General features: G+C 28.6%; 1 protein-coding gene across 4 annotated transcripts in view; it reads left to right on the top strand.

The window, feature by feature from the left end:
* The window catches only part of LOC108689090 (piezo-type mechanosensitive ion channel component), a 29,112-nt gene extending 11,847 nt beyond the window's left edge, over positions 1-17,265 (top strand). For 2 of the 4 annotated variants that reach the window (XM_018195707.1, XM_018195706.1), the window contains 33 exons: positions 769-816; positions 1,212-1,329; positions 1,404-1,513; positions 1,589-1,855; positions 1,968-2,297; positions 2,376-2,521; positions 2,675-2,821; positions 2,889-3,019; positions 3,116-3,258; positions 3,351-3,527; positions 3,603-4,122; positions 4,222-4,317; positions 4,377-4,819; positions 5,065-5,464; positions 6,947-7,009; positions 7,401-7,546; positions 8,147-8,323; positions 9,735-10,022; positions 10,117-10,187; positions 10,950-11,027; positions 12,765-13,041; positions 13,125-13,288; positions 13,368-13,505; positions 13,601-13,747; positions 13,841-13,988; positions 14,124-14,338; positions 14,410-14,568; positions 14,650-14,776; positions 14,998-15,410; positions 15,663-15,964; positions 16,062-16,290; positions 16,427-16,654; positions 17,084-17,265. In XM_018195707.1, the coding sequence (XP_018051196.1) occupies positions 769-816; positions 1,212-1,329; positions 1,404-1,513; positions 1,589-1,855; positions 1,968-2,297; positions 2,376-2,521; positions 2,675-2,821; positions 2,889-3,019; positions 3,116-3,258; positions 3,351-3,527; positions 3,603-4,122; positions 4,222-4,317; positions 4,377-4,819; positions 5,065-5,464; positions 6,947-7,009; positions 7,401-7,546; positions 8,147-8,323; positions 9,735-10,022; positions 10,117-10,187; positions 10,950-11,027; positions 12,765-13,041; positions 13,125-13,288; positions 13,368-13,505; positions 13,601-13,747; positions 13,841-13,988; positions 14,124-14,338; positions 14,410-14,568; positions 14,650-14,776; positions 14,998-15,410; positions 15,663-15,964; positions 16,062-16,290; positions 16,427-16,654; positions 17,084-17,195 (6,558 nt within the window). In that variant the 3' untranslated portion in view covers positions 17,196-17,265. The remainder of the gene's footprint in view (positions 1-768; positions 817-1,211; positions 1,330-1,403; positions 1,514-1,588; positions 1,856-1,967; positions 2,298-2,375; positions 2,522-2,674; positions 2,822-2,888; positions 3,020-3,115; positions 3,259-3,350; positions 3,528-3,602; positions 4,123-4,221; positions 4,318-4,376; positions 4,820-5,064; positions 5,465-6,946; positions 7,010-7,400; positions 7,547-8,146; positions 8,324-9,734; positions 10,023-10,116; positions 10,188-10,949; positions 11,028-12,764; positions 13,042-13,124; positions 13,289-13,367; positions 13,506-13,600; positions 13,748-13,840; positions 13,989-14,123; positions 14,339-14,409; positions 14,569-14,649; positions 14,777-14,997; positions 15,411-15,662; positions 15,965-16,061; positions 16,291-16,426; positions 16,655-17,083) is intronic. The other 2 variants (XM_018195708.1, XM_018195709.1) reach the window with 2 other exon arrangements.
* The last annotated feature ends 1,607 nt before the right edge of the window (positions 17,266-18,872 follow it).

Here is an 18,872-nt window from a genome sequence, read left to right as displayed (position 1 = left end):
ACTTTTTAATCAGTTTAATTTTCAAATATATTATTTGTATATTTTCAATATATGTTGCATTTTACTGTATTTATTTTGTACAATATATTTATATTTTTGTTATATTACAACATTTTTAGTTTAAGGTTAAAATTATCATTAAAATTTTCAAAATTTTGATTCAGCTTTCTAGTTTTCTAATTTCTCATAATATTATATTTACGGTTGTTTAATCTTTTATACTTTTAGTATATTTTTGTAATTATTTGTTGTAGTGTTTGTTGTAGTATCTTTTTTCAATTTCCTCCAATATTATTCTTGTTAATTTGGTTAGATTGATAAACTTTATTTAGATATTCTTCTTAAGGAGAAGAATTCTTCTTTGTTTGAAGTACTGTTTTTATGGATTTAAAATTACTTTACAAGCATATTCTTAAAAATATAAACATAAAAAAACTGTAAAAAATAAGATTTTTTGATCAGTCAAACTAAAGTATCTCCTTAAACTATATAAAATGTAATCAACAATCATTATAATTAGTCAATTTTAATATTGATTATAAGAGCTATTAGCATTATTATTTATGTAGCTTTATGCATTAGTATAATCTCTGTTTAATATGTTCTCTCTGAAAATTAATCTTTTGTAAAAAATTGTTTCGCCTATTTTTAAATACTTTCTATGTTTTCTTATTTGCTATCGCCTTCCAGATGTGCAGTTGTTGTTTAATGCTGAACAAAACCATTTTCCGTTTGGATGCTGCTATGTTTAGTTTGCCATTGTTTTAGAAGCTGGTCGTAGATTCGCCGTTGGCAACAATCGACGAGCGAACACCTGTACGTATACCAATTGAATATGCATGATTAATTAATTACTTATCAACAATGTACTTCACAATTTTGCATGTGACAAATTTTTAAGCAATCCAAGATTCTCTATTCAAGCAGATAACCTGGCGTGCAGTTGCAATTAACTTCGCACATAATTTTCACATACCCAAATAATTAATCAAATTTTAGCTAACATTAATAAATTGGTGAAGGTAAACGCATGTTTCATACATTTTGCATGAAGGTTGTTATTGTCATAGGAAACTTGGAGAATATTGATTTAATATAATCTGAGAAATGTAGTAAATAGAAAGTTTGGTAAAATGAAATTATTTATAAAATAAATTATAAACTTACTATTAAAAATATTTGAAAAGTAAAATATTTGATTTATTGTATAGCTGATGCGATTTGGATCTGGAAGAACGGGCCTTCTTCAGGACTCCACTACCGGAAGTATCATTGTGAATCAGGATGGTCAACAAGATGATAACATACAAATGCAAAGTCTCAGTGAAGGTAAATGTATGGTTTTATCAAAAAAAAAAGCAACTGAATAAAGTGGATAATTAAATGACTTTTTCAAAAATTAGGAACACCTGATGAAATATCAGGCGTCATTGAACAAATAATCATGGCAGTGTATTCTATCTTCCAATTAATAGTAAATTCATCATATCTTGCTACAAATATAATAATGATGGTGAGTATCATAAAATAAAAATGGCAAGTAAAAATATTCTAAACAATCGATTATTTTTTTAAAATTCTCTTTCAGACGTGGAGCATAATGTATCACAGCTGGACAACATTCGTTCTCCTTTTATGGGCGCTAATTCTGTGGATGGTTCCCAATAAACGTGCTTCAATGATGAAATGCTCTCCTTTCATCGTGTTCTATGCAACTCTCTTACTTCTCGGACAATACGTATACAGTATGGATCTGACAGATGAAGAATTGCCAAGAGTAGTAAGCGGCGTAAAAATTTCTGAAATTGGTTTCAGCAAAGCTGACGAACTCGGCCGTTGGCATCTTATAGTTAAAGTACGCATTAATATCTTCCTTAAATAAGAAAATCTAAATTTATTTATAAGTAAAAACTTATTTTACAAGCTGTATTGTATACGTTAAAATAATGTAATTTATTTATTTACAGTGTTTATTTATATCAATGTTCTGGATCACTATGAGACAGTATATGACAGAACGAAAGCAACAGCGACGATCATCTGCTCTGAGGGATATGGTAGCGCCTTTACACATATCTGTCTCAACGGCTACAACCGTTATAAATCATCAGGAGGCACCAGAAATCAAGAGCAAATTTATGAAAGATGTTGGAAAACTATTGCAAGATCTACTAACAAGATTTTGGATTGCTGTGGTAGCAATCATGCTGTTCATCTGCGGCATTACGGGCGAGCGTATGACCATGTTCAGAATCGTTTACATGTCGCTATTTCTCATTTTTGTTATCACATTCCAGGTGTTATATTTAAATTCTGAACATATATCTATTCGAAATTTATCAATAGAAATATATTATTAAATCGTGGAATTTTAGATATCATGGACAGCATGGAGAAAAATGATGTATGTATTTTGGGTGACTGTCATTGGATATTCGATCGTCATGCTGATTCTCGTTTACACTTACCAATTTCAAAACTTTCCGAAATATTGGGAGTATCTTGGTATAGATCAAGATTTGTAAGTAATTGTGAAATTATTATCTCATTTATTAAACATTTTGATTTTCCATCAAATATATATATAAAAAATCATCCCATATCGTAAACAAAGAATGCCATGATATCATTATGAGTTGATAAATACGTTTATTTTCTTTTCCTTTTATTCCAGACAAATGGACATTGGATTAGAGACCTACGAGATCAAAGATTTGTTTGTGAGATTACTAACGCCAACGTTTTTCGTCATCATTACAGTACTTCAGATTCATTATTTCCATAAGGATTTTCTTGAAGTCACAAATATTGATAGATTAGGGTTCGTAAAAAAATGATATTAATTATATAATAACTGCCATTTAAAAATACCTTTTTATTAATTTTAGGCCCGAAAGCTCATTTAGACGAGCTAGTCTAGGATATTCTCCCAGCTTAAATATTCCAGAATCTTCACCAACTGAAGTTACACTCACCGAAGATGAGAAACATACGATATACACACTGAAGCAATTAAAACGTATGCTCTTTATTAATTTTGTTTACTATTTTAGTAAACATTATTGTTTTATCAAAATATTATTATTAATAAATGTTTTTGGGAATATAATTACAGATATGTCAAAATTAGAAAGAAAAGCGCTATTACACAACATGAAAAACCATCTTGTAAATTTTTATAATTACACCTGGCTGTTCCTCGAAATACACATGCAAAAAATAGTTTTTATTTCATTTGTTCTTCTATGCATCAATGACGTAAGTGGAATTATTATAATCAACGCATACTTTTTAAAACTGAAGAATAAAATTAACTAAACAATTAAATAACATATTTATCTTTGTTTTAGGTATGCGCAATAAATTTCTTTTTCATCGTCGCCATAGTTATAATGATCAATTTTAGAAGAAATATACAGATAAATTCAATTAATGCAATGGCCGCGATAGTATCGCTTCTAATGGTTACCAAGATGTTGTATCAAATTAAATATATTAATCATGATAACTGGAATGTCAACTGCACTGTAAATTAAAATTTATTGTGTTAAAATATATTTTCTTTTAAGTTCGATTAAATATATTACTTTAATTAATTTCAGAGATCCGTCGATGAAGACCATCAGCAATATGCAAATAACAATCAAACCGTCTACAACATAGCCGAATGGTTTGGAATGAAAAAAGCAGGTCCGGGTATGCTTCCAGATCTGTTGAAAGGTTACATTGGCATTGTTACTGTGACGACTTTCAGGAAAATGATTAGAATTCGACAATGGTTTTATCGACATAATAAAGGAGAATCATTGGATACTCCTCAAGTAATGTTCCCAACCATTACAAGGATGGACGCTGACAAAGGATTACCAGAGTGTTTAAAGTTTCTCTTCAACTACGGTTTTTACAAATTTGGTCTCGAAATATGCCTTATTGGGATTGTTACGCTGATTGGCACCAGACTAGATTTTTATTCCGTTTTGTACAGCATATGGTTGCTACTATTTTTTTCATTGAAAAGGAAGGTTGTCGCACGAATTTGGCCCTGTTTTAGAACTTTTGCCATAATTCTCCTACCTATCCAATACGCCATTGTTGTGGCTCCACCTTCGTGGCTTTGTATAGGTAATACATTAGGAATAATACATTAAGAAAAAATTAATTCTTTTAATTAATTAATTATATAAAGCAAATGATAAACAATTCTTTTTGAATTTATTCCAGATTATCCTTGGAACAATTCTGAAATAATGAGAAGATTGCAGGAATGGATGTATCTTCCTGATCCAGATTTCCCTCCGAATTCCAGAAAACTTATTTGTAAGTTTAATACAATTTAAAATTAAAGAAAGATTTTTTGCATTTTATTTTGTACGCAGGTGATTTTATCTTACTAATGATGATCGTGCGGCAAAGTTTAGTCTTCCACATTGAGCAACAATATTTGCAGCCTGACAAGGATTTTGTGGCTGGACACAATTATTCTGTTTTCCAAGACATGGAAAAACCAAATTTTGTAAATCCTGTAAAAGATTATGTGTCGCACATTCATTCATGGCTGGATATAATTAAACGTGGTAGCATGATGAGTCTCATGTGGGTGACCTTATCGATTATGTTTTTGGCTGGAACAAAAAGAACGAATCTCTTTTCGCTCGGCTATCTTTTAGGAGCATTTATATTCCTTTGGCAAGGAAGCAATTTTTACTTAAGACCAATGAGAACTATTTTAAAATGGTGGAACATACTGATCGGATATAGTGTTATTGTAATTTTCTCAAAGGCTCTTCTTCAAGGTGTGGGTTGCGTCCTCATTAAAGACGTAAGCTCTCTCTTTTTTTAATTTATTATTTCTAAAATTATTACAATTATTATTTATTGCAATTTTATTTTGTCATAAATACTATTTCTTTAAATAAAATAAAAAAATTTTGTCTATTATTGAATTTTATTTGGAATAATTGTATGAAAATATAATTCAGAAATTTCAAACTAAATAAACATGCAATACGTTACAATTATAGAAAGATAAAAAAGATGTAAAAATTATTATTATTTTAATACTAGCTCGAAATATCAGCCTGTTGGCTTGTGCAATTACTGGGTATCGCATGCTTGAAAAAGTTCAAGAGTTCCAGCGAGATAGCAATGGATTCCAAGTGTACTGTCACTAGAGAAGATATCGGCATGGTTTGGGACGGATTATGTTTTGCCTTTCTTTTGATACAAAAACGATTGTTCAAGAGCTATTACTTCTTCCATATAGTAGATGAGACAAAAGCCATGAGCATTTTAGCATCTCGCGGTGCAGAATTGTTTGAAGAACTGCATCAAAAACGTATAGAAATTCAAGAAAATGTGGAAAAGACTGTTTTAGAAAAATTAAAGTTCAAGATGGACAAGATTAAAGCTAATCAGCAGAAAATACAGGGACCATCTTATAAAGAACCTCAGGCTCACAAAGTCGGTAAGCTATTTTTTTAATGCATGCTATAATTTTATATAACATTTAAAGGAAAAATGTCATTTTATTGAAGCAATCCTGAAAAAAAATTTGAATTTTGTCATTTAATAGATAAAAAGTAATAATCGTAAAGTTTTATTTAACAATAGGTCATGAAGTATTTTTATTTATAGGCACCGAATAAATACTATTTTTCTTTTTAATTTCTGATTTGTATTTTTATAATTACTAAATATTTTTACAAATTATTCTTGATAATTTGCCTTCTCGATGTCTCCGTTTTCATTGTCCCATTACCCACTTACTACATGTAGTATAACATCCAATATATCTTTAATGCGTCAAAAAAGAGAGACAAGCACCACTGGCAAGATCTTCTAGCGTGAGCTCTTGCGTGTCCTCGGGTCATACACCCCCACAAGGATATCAAACACCTTTGGATGAAGACGACGACGAACCACCTCCTTTGACTCCACGGGCAGCGTCCTTATTGCAAGCACCCACGCCGAATTCTGCCATCATGACAGTCAGTCTCGAGGGTTACCTCGAGCCGACACGTATTTCATTTGGTTCGCCACCCAGTAGCGAGCTAAATCCTCGAGGACCGTCACCAGACGAGACATTCCCAGTGTTCTCGCCCCCGCCTTATGATCGAGGTTTAGCCGATCGATCACTAACATCTTCTATGAGACATCGGCGTCAATCCAGCTTACTAGTTGGGCCGACGTGGATAAACATTGATCCGCGCCAGTCGATCATCTCGACGGCCTCCCGTTCCCCGCGCTCACATCATACGTGTAAATCACTTATCGGCAATATCTGCATAGCCAGTGCTACAGTGACCTGTACATATGCTTTTTAATGTCTGCACATCTAGATCTTCCGTAAAACACTTGAAGCAGTGTCTATAATGTTCTTCAGGTCTTATTAGAAGCGACTTCTAAATCTGTTTTTTGATAATGAAATATATCATACAATAAAATATATTGAGCTAAGAACTAGCTCAAAATTATCTTTGTATAGAAATGCTTATATTTGCAGGTTTGCTTATCTGTGCTATCTATTTCTATGAAAAATCGAATTAAATAATACTTCATATTTTTCTATTTCCTTAATTTATTTTATGTTATTTCTTTTTCGTCTTTTCGCAATTACATTGCATTATTTTTTAAATACTTCTTTTATCTTCATTCATCACTATATCTGTTATCATTTTATAATTCTTTCTTTAATCTTATAAAATCTTATATGCATTTAATGCATAAAAATTCAGAAATCCAGAAATTTTACAAACAACAGAGAATTGCTTTTATATTTGTTGAGGGGTTATTCTCAGCAATCCAATCAACAATGGAATCAAAGGAATCTAATTCTGATGTAACATATATGTGGCATATTATAATATATTATGTGTTGTATCACAATATAGCTGTATAGATTTTTATTTTCCATATCTTTATTTTATTTCTTGTGTCTTTCTGTTAGATGAACTCTATCCAAGAACACGGCCATTGTACAAAATTCGTTCACCGCAGACCAACAGAGAGGGTAATTGTACATTTTTTTTACAGCTGAGCATTATCCTAACAACTGTAATGTCACAGTCCCGGATTAATTTTATAATTTCATTTGTATATAAAATGTACAGTTTAATCTAAAGGACAATTTAATGTACAGTTTAAAGTAGCCGATGATGTTTTAAAATTATATATGTATAGTTGATCTATTGGCATTTTTGTGTATATTTGTTTATTTTTATTTAATAGAGATACTATAATTACATCAAAATTAGAATATAATATTCACAAATTATGCTCAAATGTCCTTGCACTTTTTTTTAATTATATAATGGTCACTTATATATGCATGGCTTTTGCTTATGAAATAATGTAATGAAAGTAATGACTTATTAATAACTGTAATTCTTTTTTACAATTAGCAATCAGATCAGGCGATTATTACATGTTTGACGATCTGGATGATGATGACGTTACTGATCTTGTTCCTGATAGCGATATTGAAAAGAAGGAAAAAGAACGCCGTCGTGAACAAGAACGAAAAGGAAGGAGAATGACTGTTTCAGAGGTAAATAAAATTATAAGAAATATGTATCACGTCAAAATCATTTTGTTTTCTTCAGGGATGAATTTTCGGTATGAACTTGAATGACTGATGTTGTAAAATATCGATTCACAAACAAGGATTTTTGTTAAGATTCACTAATCTATCAATTAAGATGTTATGGTCCATCGAATTGCTTGGAAACATTTCAAATACATATCATAAAATTTCAACATTATATATATTTACTATTAAAAGTAAAATATTTATTGTATTTGTAAGAAAAATTGTGTATATATTATATGTATCTATCACAATATATATATATTGATACTATAATAAATTTACTAAAAAAAAAAAATATTTTGAAATTTTTCTAAAAAAGTATTTCGAATAGACCATTATAAAATCGAATGGTGCATCTCTTTCTCTGTGATAATTGTAACCAAAAGTTCTTCGTATGTGTTATCAATTCCCTTTATCTTTCTTTTGCTCTGAATCTATGCATTGGTAGCACCCTTTTTTCTTTTTCTCTCTCCTCCTCGAGGAGGGATCCTGCAATACATCCGGGCCAACGATGGCACGAAATCGATCGATGGAACTGACGCGTAAGTCTCCTTACAGTTGATGAACACGCTGATTAAGACAGACATTGAGATCGCGACGCATGTCGCCATGTACGGAGGAACAGAAAAGGACGCCCTGAAACTCCGACGTAGAAGTGTACCTTTGACACGGAAGAAATCATCCATGTCCTATTTAAGCGCTCGCTCTGAGACCGACACTGCCATGGCCACCGATGTGAGACATCCCGATTCCCAGTAAAAGGCTGCATGACCGCTACAGGCTTGTCTGCCTATAACTGTCACTTTTTACTCTTATATTTAATACTGTCTTTAAGGCCGAATTGTCGATGACAGATCTCACCGTTGGTGCATTATGCGGTTGATTCTTTTTTATAGGAGATCTAAATCCACATCTTATACAAAACACCTAGCAAGTAAAGTCATATTAATACATTTTTTAAAGTCACTTTAAAAAAATTTATATTAATTTTACATTTATTTCGACAAACGCTGAAATACTTCTTTTTGTTTTTGTTAAATCTCTGAAAAAATTTAACAATAGATTGTCTCCTAAATAAGATTCAACTATTGGCTATTAGCTTTCTATGGATCGTTTTGTACTACTTTTGTGCTAGTATATTCTTCTTGTACCGTTGTATTATTGCTTTATCGTTCGTCTGCGCGATAAAGCAATCTGTTCTACTTATGTATATCTCGATTTTATTATATGCAATTAATTTTACTTTTTACACATTATATTAATTTGCTGTGATTTATTTTTATTAACAATAACATTTCTATTTTTCTTTTTAATATTAATATCTTATTCCAAATCTGTTTAAGGCAGTTTGTAAGATATTCTTAATTCAGTTTAATTTGTATTTTAATCAAAAAACTTTTCGCTATATTTTTATTTATTGTTCTTTAATTTAATATAAATTAACACAATAACAAATAATACAAAGCAATCACAGCAACGAATTCTATATGGCAAGTGGATTATTCTTTTATATTTGCATACGCAACGCTTTTAGTGCTCGATGATATCTTCTTCTCTTATAAACTCTCAGCTTAGAAGATATTGGATACAAAGTTTTACTATTGTTTTTATTGTCTTCACATCGTTTAACACATTGTACTTATTTTTTATTAATTTATATGTGTTATAATCATAGAATGATGGCAAGGTATTTCGTCACTTATACACACATGTATATTTTATATGAAAACTTATTTCATATTTTCTACATGTAATCTTTGTAATCACTTGTAATGCTTATTGTACGCTTATTGTACAGTAAGAGTAAGTATAAAATAAATATTAAGTAATTGAAATATTAAGTAATTGAAAATATAAATCTTAATTATGATAAAATCCTATTAGGGATAATTATTTCATTCAAAGTTAAGATTTTTGCAACTCAAGTCAATTATTAGATAAAATATTTGAACTTAACAGTATTTAAAAATTGCTTTATTTCGTTTAAAATTTTTATAGAAATACGACAATTATTCACACTATGTGATACACTTTAAATGCACTTATGCATTTTTCTTAGCAGACTTAATTAATTTCAAGCACACGATCACAATTTAAGCATAAAGTAATATTTTCCAATATATAAAATTTATGTAAAATTATTTAGGGTCCCGATCGAACGAGTCTCACTTCAGTAGAGATGGAAACGGAAGAAAAAGAAACAGACTTGGCCAAAACACCAGAACCATCAGATATAGAAGAAGAGAAAATAGAAGATAAGGAGAGCGACAAAAAAGAAGAAGAACAGAAGAAAGTCTCATTCTTTACGTACTTCAAGTTTCTCTTGGTGATGATTAACAGCACTCTAACTTCAATGACAAAATATCTAAATCGTTTCTCCTACGACTACAGATATATTCGCAGGGTTTTAGCGAAGGAAAAAAAGATTCTAAAAGTATATATAAATTATTATTTTTAAAAATTGAAGTTAATTTATAAATAAAAAAACATACTGTAATATTTTTTTAATATTTGATGATTATATTTAGGCGAAACCAGATTTTAGAATGGGAATGCGATTAGGAATTAATCAAATGTGGCAGCCTCTGATACAAGAACGGTAAGGATTTGCTTTCTATAAAAACTTTTATATAGTCATAACACTAAAATAAAACATATTATGTTTATTTAATAAAATTGAAAGACTATATGTATATTTATTACTATTTAAAAAATTTTGGAATTCTCTTTTTCAGGAAAATTTATATTGTTAATTATTTAGTTAAAATTAAATATTAGGAGTAATAAAATTATATATTAGGAGTATTATTCAATTTTTTGTGCTATTCTGGCTTTTCACATTAACTTGTAAATATAATATTGTAGTTGCTTAAATTATTTTTATTTTGTATTGCTGCTATTTTTGGGTATATGTTTTGTTCAAACATCTTTTATAAGATGCTGATTTCTTATGTAAATACATTGTGCAACATAATTTTTTTACTTTAATTTTTTATATTTTTTATATTTTTTATATTTTTTATAAATGCTTTACTGCATATGTTTAAAATATCTATAAATCTAACTATTAGATAATTTAATATTTGTTTTTATAGCTATGTAACATTATTTAAAAATGCAGTAAAGAATTACATTTTTGTTATTCAATGTTGCAAAGCATACTTCAAAATAGTTGGCGTCAAAAATATAATTATAACTTATGCTTTTTCGATATATCCCATGAATAATAAATCTTTAAGAAATCTGAAATATAACTTTTAAAGAATATGTGTAAGTATAAAAAATAGTTTTAGCAGTTTCTAAACTTGAAACTAAAATGAAAATACGTAGATGTTAGTAGTAAATGTGCTCGCTGTAACAGATCAGCTACAAATGGCAATATGGAGGAACAGTATGATCCTGGAGAAGGTCCGAGTCAATCGCAACCGCAAGATGATAGGTAAGGGCTTTTATTTTGTGTAAATTGCTTTGATAGATATTTTATAAATGTATCATGTGTTTAATTTATTGTGCACTTAGCAAAAGTGATTCTTGTACATTTATTACACCAAACTAATGTCGAATTTCTATAACAATTATTTATATTGTAATTTATGGAAATTACAGTTAACTTTTTATTAAGAGAAAATAATTGTTTTTGCTTTTCAAATCTTTTTATTATTTATAATATTAATTAAATAATATAGAGAATATATACAAGTTTATTTTTATTTTAAGTCTAATAAGAAAAAAAGAAATATCTATATAACTTGAAATAAAATTCAATTTTATATTTTACTATTTCTTAAATTATGAACCTTTTGTTTATAATAAAAATAAAATTTTCAAATTTGTTTAATAAAATCCAACAAGATTAGAACAAAAAATTTTGTATTATATTCGATATGTATGAATTTGATATTGTATGAACTTGATCAAGTATTAATCTATGAAAAGATTTGAGCCTTGTTGGTAAAAAAAAAATTAGGTAATTGAGGAAAATAAAGGTCCTTCGAAATAACAGCATAAGTTATTTGCGTGACATAAAAATTGTTTCACGATTGAGGGATCAGATCAATTGCCGTAAGTTTTATCGTGACATATCTATTATAAAAACATATCTATTATGAAAAAACAACAAATTTTTCAATTATAGCTAGATCACTTAATATTCTATTATAATGTATCTTTTTCAATATTTTTAAATAATTTGTTATTAATATATATATTAATTATTAATATATATTAATTATTAATATATATATTTGTTGTTGTTTAATATAATTTTTCTCCCAAATTTATCTCTTACCTTTTTTTATTATTGTATCTTTTTTCTTCGTGAATAGTAAAATTAATAATATAATGTTTTAAAATTATGATTAAAATTCTTTACTCTCGTAACATATTTATACGAAGTAAACGTAGAAAGAGTGGTGTTGTTTGTGTCAGGAAGAGGAGCTCGCTGGCAGTGCCACACATCCGAATTCTGGCGCCGAGTTTGGAGCGAGGATTGGACATGTCCTCCTCCAGGTATCAAAAATGTGTCGTGAAACTCAAGCATCTCAATGTGCTTGATCTTTTTATAAATGCACTATTCGCACGCCTCTCCTCGCATGCGGCACGTCAGATAAGATCCTTTTACATCTAATAATTGACTGCCACCTCTACTTCGTTTTGTGGCAAAAAGGATCGCTTCCTGACACGAAAAGAACAAAAAAATTGACTTGCGCGACTTGCGTGTCTCTTTGATTATTGTATACAGTGAATGACGAAAACGAATAACGTTCACTGTAGCAAATACATTAATATTGTCGAATGTCTTTAGTTTCATTTTCAGGTTTTATGGTTCAGATTTCACAGTTCCTGAACTGGGCTTTAAATGTGCTTTTGATATCAATTTATCTGAAAAGAAAGATGCATCTCTGTTCTTTATTACTATTCAGTTTTGATATCTAAAATTATTCCTTTGTGTGTATACAGAAATTACTTCTCTAAATTTTTCTATTTAAGTAACAATTTTGTATATTTATATCTATTTTTATTTTATATATGTGAATTTTTATACTTTAAATAATTTTTATTTATTACGTATATATATTTAACACAGCTAGAGCATCTTTCTTCTATATAAATTTATGTTGAATAGTTTATTTTAACTACAAAATTAATAATTAACTTGAAGATTTTATGTAAGCAGCACACTTTTCTCGCAAGCCTTGGCAGTCGAACAAGAAGAAGAAATTGGAGAACTTTCAGAAGTGGATCAACCTCCCATCGTACAATTGGCAGCGTCTATCTGGTTTGGAATTTTGGCGCATTCTAGTATACTTTGTTATTTTATGGTGTTTATACATCAAATTAAGAATGCGTCAGTACTCTCGACACCATTGCCACTTATGATATTCTTATGGGGTTCTTTAACAATCCCACGACCCTCAAAAACATTCTGGATAACAATGATCGCATATGTCGAGGTAAAAAATATATTTCATAATTTATTCCTAAATATATACATATATAGAATATAGAATCTCGATGGAAATATTCCAATTTTTAGGCCATTGTCATAATAAAATGTATTTTCCAACTGGAATTGATTCCTTGGAATCAAAAGGCTCCAATAAGCCATCCATTATACGAACCGAGGATTATTGGTGTTTTAAAAGATTCTAATTATGCTCTATGGGATTTATTATTGCTTCTTATGCTATTCTTTCATAGGTACAAATAAAAAAAAAACAATAATAATAACGCATATAACAATATTTTATAAAGTATAATGCTTATGATTGGTCTACAGACTTATGCTAAAATCCTTGGGTCAATGGACAGCTGCATCTCCACGAAAAATAATTCCTTCTCAGTTACCTGTAGTGCAGGCAAAACCATTATTTTCAGACAAAGAACAAGAAGAACTAATCATACAACAAGAAACCGAGTACGTTAGAATTTTTCGAAACAATGTCTAAAAATTTGTATTCTAAAATTTTGGTGTCAATAAATGTATGACACTTATTTTTTAATATGTTGTAGTTCTCACGAAGAAGCAAAAGAATCTCAAAAACAATCAAACGACTATGTATTAAATGATAATGTTCCATCCGTAACAGAGAACAAAAAGCTTATAGCTACGCAAGAAGATCCTCACAGTAAAGTGTTTTCTAAAACGATGAATACAGCGTAAGTAATTATTTTATTTAAACATGCTTTATGCAAGTCTTATTAATTTGCTTAGTTAAATTATTATTGTTATATTATTGTTAAATTTTGCAGAGTTACTAAACACGTTAAACCAATAAAAAATTTCTTTAAGAGAATTATTGATTCAACTGGTAAAGAAAAAACGAATGTTTATGCCTACATGTTCCTTTGTGATTTCTTTAATTTTCTTCTACTTATTTTCGGATTTTCTGCATTTGGAGTAAGTATATAAGAAGAAAGAGAAAGTGACTCAATGAAATTATTATTAATATTTATATAAATATTATTTATTTACATAAAGAATGATTACACATTAATATTATATATATATTATATATATATTCTATAATTTTAGACTCAGCAAGGCGATGGCGGTGTAGCGGCTTATTTGGAAGAAAATCGAGTTCCTATGCCTTTCCTATTAATGTTATTATTACAATTTGCTCTAATTGTTATCGATAGAGCTCTTTTCCTAAAAAAATCTATTCTGGGAAAATTAATCTTCCAGTATTGCTTAGTACTTGGTGTTCACCTATGGATGTTCTTCATTTTACCGAGCGTGACAGAAAGGTAAGATATCGTACATTATTTTTCATTTTTGACATTTATGTATCATGTATAATATATATTTATAATTACAGACAATTTAATGATAAACTTCCGCCACAAATCTGGTATATGATGAAATGTTTCTATCTTTTACTAGCAGCTTATCAATTACGACAAGGATATCCGACTCGAATATTGGGTAATTTCCTATGCAAGAAGTACAGCATTGTGAATTATACCCTGTTTAAAGGGTTAGTGAAATGTTTATTAAATTTTTTTTATTATTTTTATTATTTTATTATTATATTGTACCTAAGTAAGTTATTTTGTAGATTTATGTTAGTCCCATTCCTTTTTGAACTTCGGGCAGTGATGGATTGGATTTGGACTGACACATCCATGACTATAATGGATTGGTTTAAGATGGAAGATGTCTTTGCTAGTATTTATCAAATCAAAGTGAGTTTTATAGGAAATAATATTTTTATAAATAATATTTTGGAATAATTTTTTTCAATTCTCTTAAAATTTTTTTTATTTAAAATTTTCATATAAATTTTATATGAGAAGATATGTTTTTGAATTGACTTATTTTAGCATAGAAATATTAAATTACACAACATGCGCCAAATAGGTAATACATAAAAATTGTATAAGTATATTATTTTATAAAATTCTAGTGTATGCGAGGAGTCGAATCAGATTACCCTCAACCACGAGGAGTAAAGAAAAAACAAATGAGCAAGTATTTGGTAGGCGGAAGTGTTCTTTTACTCATTATTGGCTTAATCTGGTTCCCTTTGCTTCTTTTTGCCCTCGGTAGTACCGTTGGCGTGTCCAATTTACCTTATGATGTATCCATGAAAATACGAATCGGTCCATACGAACCCATCTATTCCATGTCAGCACAAGGCAGTTCTATCATCGAATATACGGAAACGGATTACAAAACTCTTACAAATTTACAAATATATTCGACAGAGAAGTCAGCTGTTACTTTCTTTGAAAATTACATCCATTCTGATGTGGCTGCAGTAAAATTTGGCAATTCCTCAGGAACACTTTGGGGCATTTCCCCACCTGACAAAAAAAGGTAATTTATGAAAAAGATTATTACACTTAAAATCTGAAAAATCTGAAAATATATATAATTGATACATGCATATTGGTATAACTGATAAAATATAACTAATATATATAACTAACAAAACTTGATTGTTTAATAAAAAAGCATCATACAGATATTATTCTTCTGAAAAAGAATTTAAAATATCAGAGGTATAAGAGTGTCATGTTACAGAAATATATTAAAAACAAATATTTATTATATTATCATCTTTTTCAGATTGATAGAAGAACTGATCTCTAATACTACAACAATAAGTATACATGTGGAATGGGCAGTTTCAAGAAAAACAGATATCAAAGATGCTAGTGGAATCACTGTAACAGATCATAATATAACATTGCCAGCGTACGTAAACGGAGAGTTCAATCCTGTAAGACAAACATTAGTGGACATGTTAAGTAAGGATCCTGGTGCAACAAATGCAACAGTAATATTGCAAAATGCCTTTCCGAAATTTTTGAAAGTCACTGCTAGATCCATCAGTGTTGTTACACAATTAATGGAACCGCTACGTTTACGTAAGCATAATTAGAACGTTATTAAACAACATATAAAAAAGATAAGAATTATAGAAAGATAAAATAATATTATTTATATTTATATATATGTTTCTAGTACTAGGTCAATCTGACACAGATAACAGGTACCTTTACAGAAATATGAGTATCCGATTATCAACGGACATGACATGTTGTGATCATAAACAATGGTGGATAGTTCGTGAAGTATGTACAGGCTCCGATTTTTTTAGCCAGATACCACTAAATGATTGCAACTATATCATGATGTTCCTATTCAACGACAAGGTATTCCCTGAGAGCTTAAGCTTCATCAGCGGATTTGGGTAAATTAATAGTGAAATAGTTGATTTTCGTAGACATACTTATGACAAAGTTTTATGAAGAAAATCTTTAAAACTATAATAATTTTATAAAATCGTTATTACAATCATTGATTAAAAATTACATAATTACGAACAGGATTATAGGATTATATACTACAGCGGTGATAGTTATAAGTCAAATGATGCGAAAAATCGTCAGTGATATGGCACCCAAGATTATGTTTGATGATTTACCCTATGTCGATAGAATCCTTCGCCTTTGCTTAGATATTTACTTGGTTCGCGAGAGCGGCGATTTATGTCTCGAAGAAGACTTGTTTGCCAAATTGATCTTCCTCTACAGATCACCGGAAACACTAATCAGGTTAGATGCACCATTTTTAGATTGTAATAGATTATATACATATAGATATATTAAAATTTTGCAATTTTAATTATATCTATATATAATCATAATTAAACTTCATGACAAAGATTTGATACAAAAACCTAGTAGCAAGCTGTACAAAAGTTGCAATTAATGAGCAATGATCTATGATTGATAATAAGATAGATAAAAATTTTATATTTTCATTCAATTATATGTTTTATATTCACATAATAAGATTTGTTTGACTATATTCTCATACTTATTTGATTAAGCATACACACGGATATAAGTACACACTTAAACACGACAATAGCATAAATATAAAGTAATAGAGAAGAATTAATTCACAAATATGAATTAAAACAGAACATAAAGAGAAAACTCATTTTTTAATAAATATAATTGCAAAAATCGTTTTATTAGATGGACGAGACCGCCCGAAGAAGGAGAGCGAATTGGTAATGAAGATCAATATGAAGAGAGAGAAGAAATATCGGAAGAAAGAAGACAAGCAGAACTATCGACTCGTGACTGAATACAGAAAATATCAGTTCTTAATTAATGATTTGTATGTGTATTGTGCAGATACAGGTTTCTACGTAATACAGGAAATTTTGAATGAATTCCTTCAAGATAATTTTTCTTTCAGGATGAATAAGATAATAGTGAAAATCATTTTTAAAATCACTTCTAAAATTATTAGAAAATATGAATGAACATCCAATTCTTCGGATTAAACCCGATAAAAAATTTTTTAGTATAAAAATATACACAAATACAAATAAATAGATTATATATAAATTATACATAAAAAATGTCCATATAGAAAATGTCTTCATCTTTTTGTGTAATGTTTATCCATATATTATAGAGAAAAGATAACTGAAATAAGAATAATTGAAATATATTCAGAAAAATAATTTTAGCATCCCGGGAAAAAATATAATATAATTATATATCTTCTATAATTTGTATAATTTTATACATTTTTATGATAAATTTTTTTTACCGGGAATATCCAAAGAATTGAACGAAAAAAAATTGAACATTTCAAGCTTGAAGAAAAATTTCGAATTTTTGCCCGATGATGATTTACGTTTATACGTGTGCATGTGAGTGTGTTCGCATATTTCTCTTTCATGAATATTCATATTTTTTATTTGATCGATGTAATCGTTATTTTAAAAAATTGCTAAACTTGTCAGAAAAATTGAAAAGAGCTCAATTAATAGATTTTGCTGAAAAATCAAATACCTGACCAAGATTACGCGATGCAAATATTTTTATCAAAATATTATAAACATGTTAAGAATATATATATATAAAAAGGTAATTATTATTGTAATATAAGTGAATAATTTATATCAATAATAAAAAAATATGGTAAAAAAAGTTTGCAAATACATAATCATATATTTTCCAAATTTAAAAGAAATTTTTATCTCATGGAGAACTCAGAAATTTAATATCGTATTTATCACAAAGTAATTTTAACAAAATAATTATTCTTACATTCAGAATTATATATGTATACGCATATATGCAATTGTTTTATATACATATATAATTAATACATAAATTTAATATATTATTTAAATGATAATGAAATGGCAGATTTGATTTATGCAATAAATCTGCTATATTTTATTAATAGATTTTGTTAGACTTACGTTCACATTTTGCCAATGTAGCAAATATTTTGCAAAGTCTATTTCCGATAAATTTTATAGTGTATTTGTATTTATGAACTAGAAATTTTGTTCAAACAAATTAATTAATACGCTTTAATTGTGCATTAAAATTTTCGCGCAAAATATTTGCAAAACGTTGGCATTAAAAATTTTTTTTATGAATTTATCTATCAATAAACAGTGCAATTATTTTAAAATGCCGTTATCATTAAAGTTTGCTTAGTGAAATATACGCATATTTTTAGATTGTCCATTTAAGATTTTAAAATTAAGTTATTTGTAAGCTATTGATGAATGACATGATAATTTCTCAATCGTTTTTATACGTATTTTTAGTTGCGAATGCGTATAGCTTTGCAATTTGGCTAATTTGCCAAAGATATTCACACATTAAATAATTTCATGAGAAATGTATCATCGCAAGAAAGTGTTTATATTGTATATAAATATGAATGTGTATATGAAAATATAGCAGCTCATTAATATGAATTATTAAGATATTATTTTCATATATATATATA

The sequence above is a fragment of the Atta colombica genome, unplaced genomic scaffold (genome assembly GCF_001594045.1).
Source record: "Atta colombica isolate Treedump-2 unplaced genomic scaffold, Acol1.0 scaffold254, whole genome shotgun sequence".
In the NCBI taxonomy this organism is placed as follows: Eukaryota; Metazoa; Arthropoda; class Insecta; order Hymenoptera; family Formicidae; genus Atta; species Atta colombica.
This window is presented reverse-complemented; position numbering and strand designations above follow the sequence as displayed.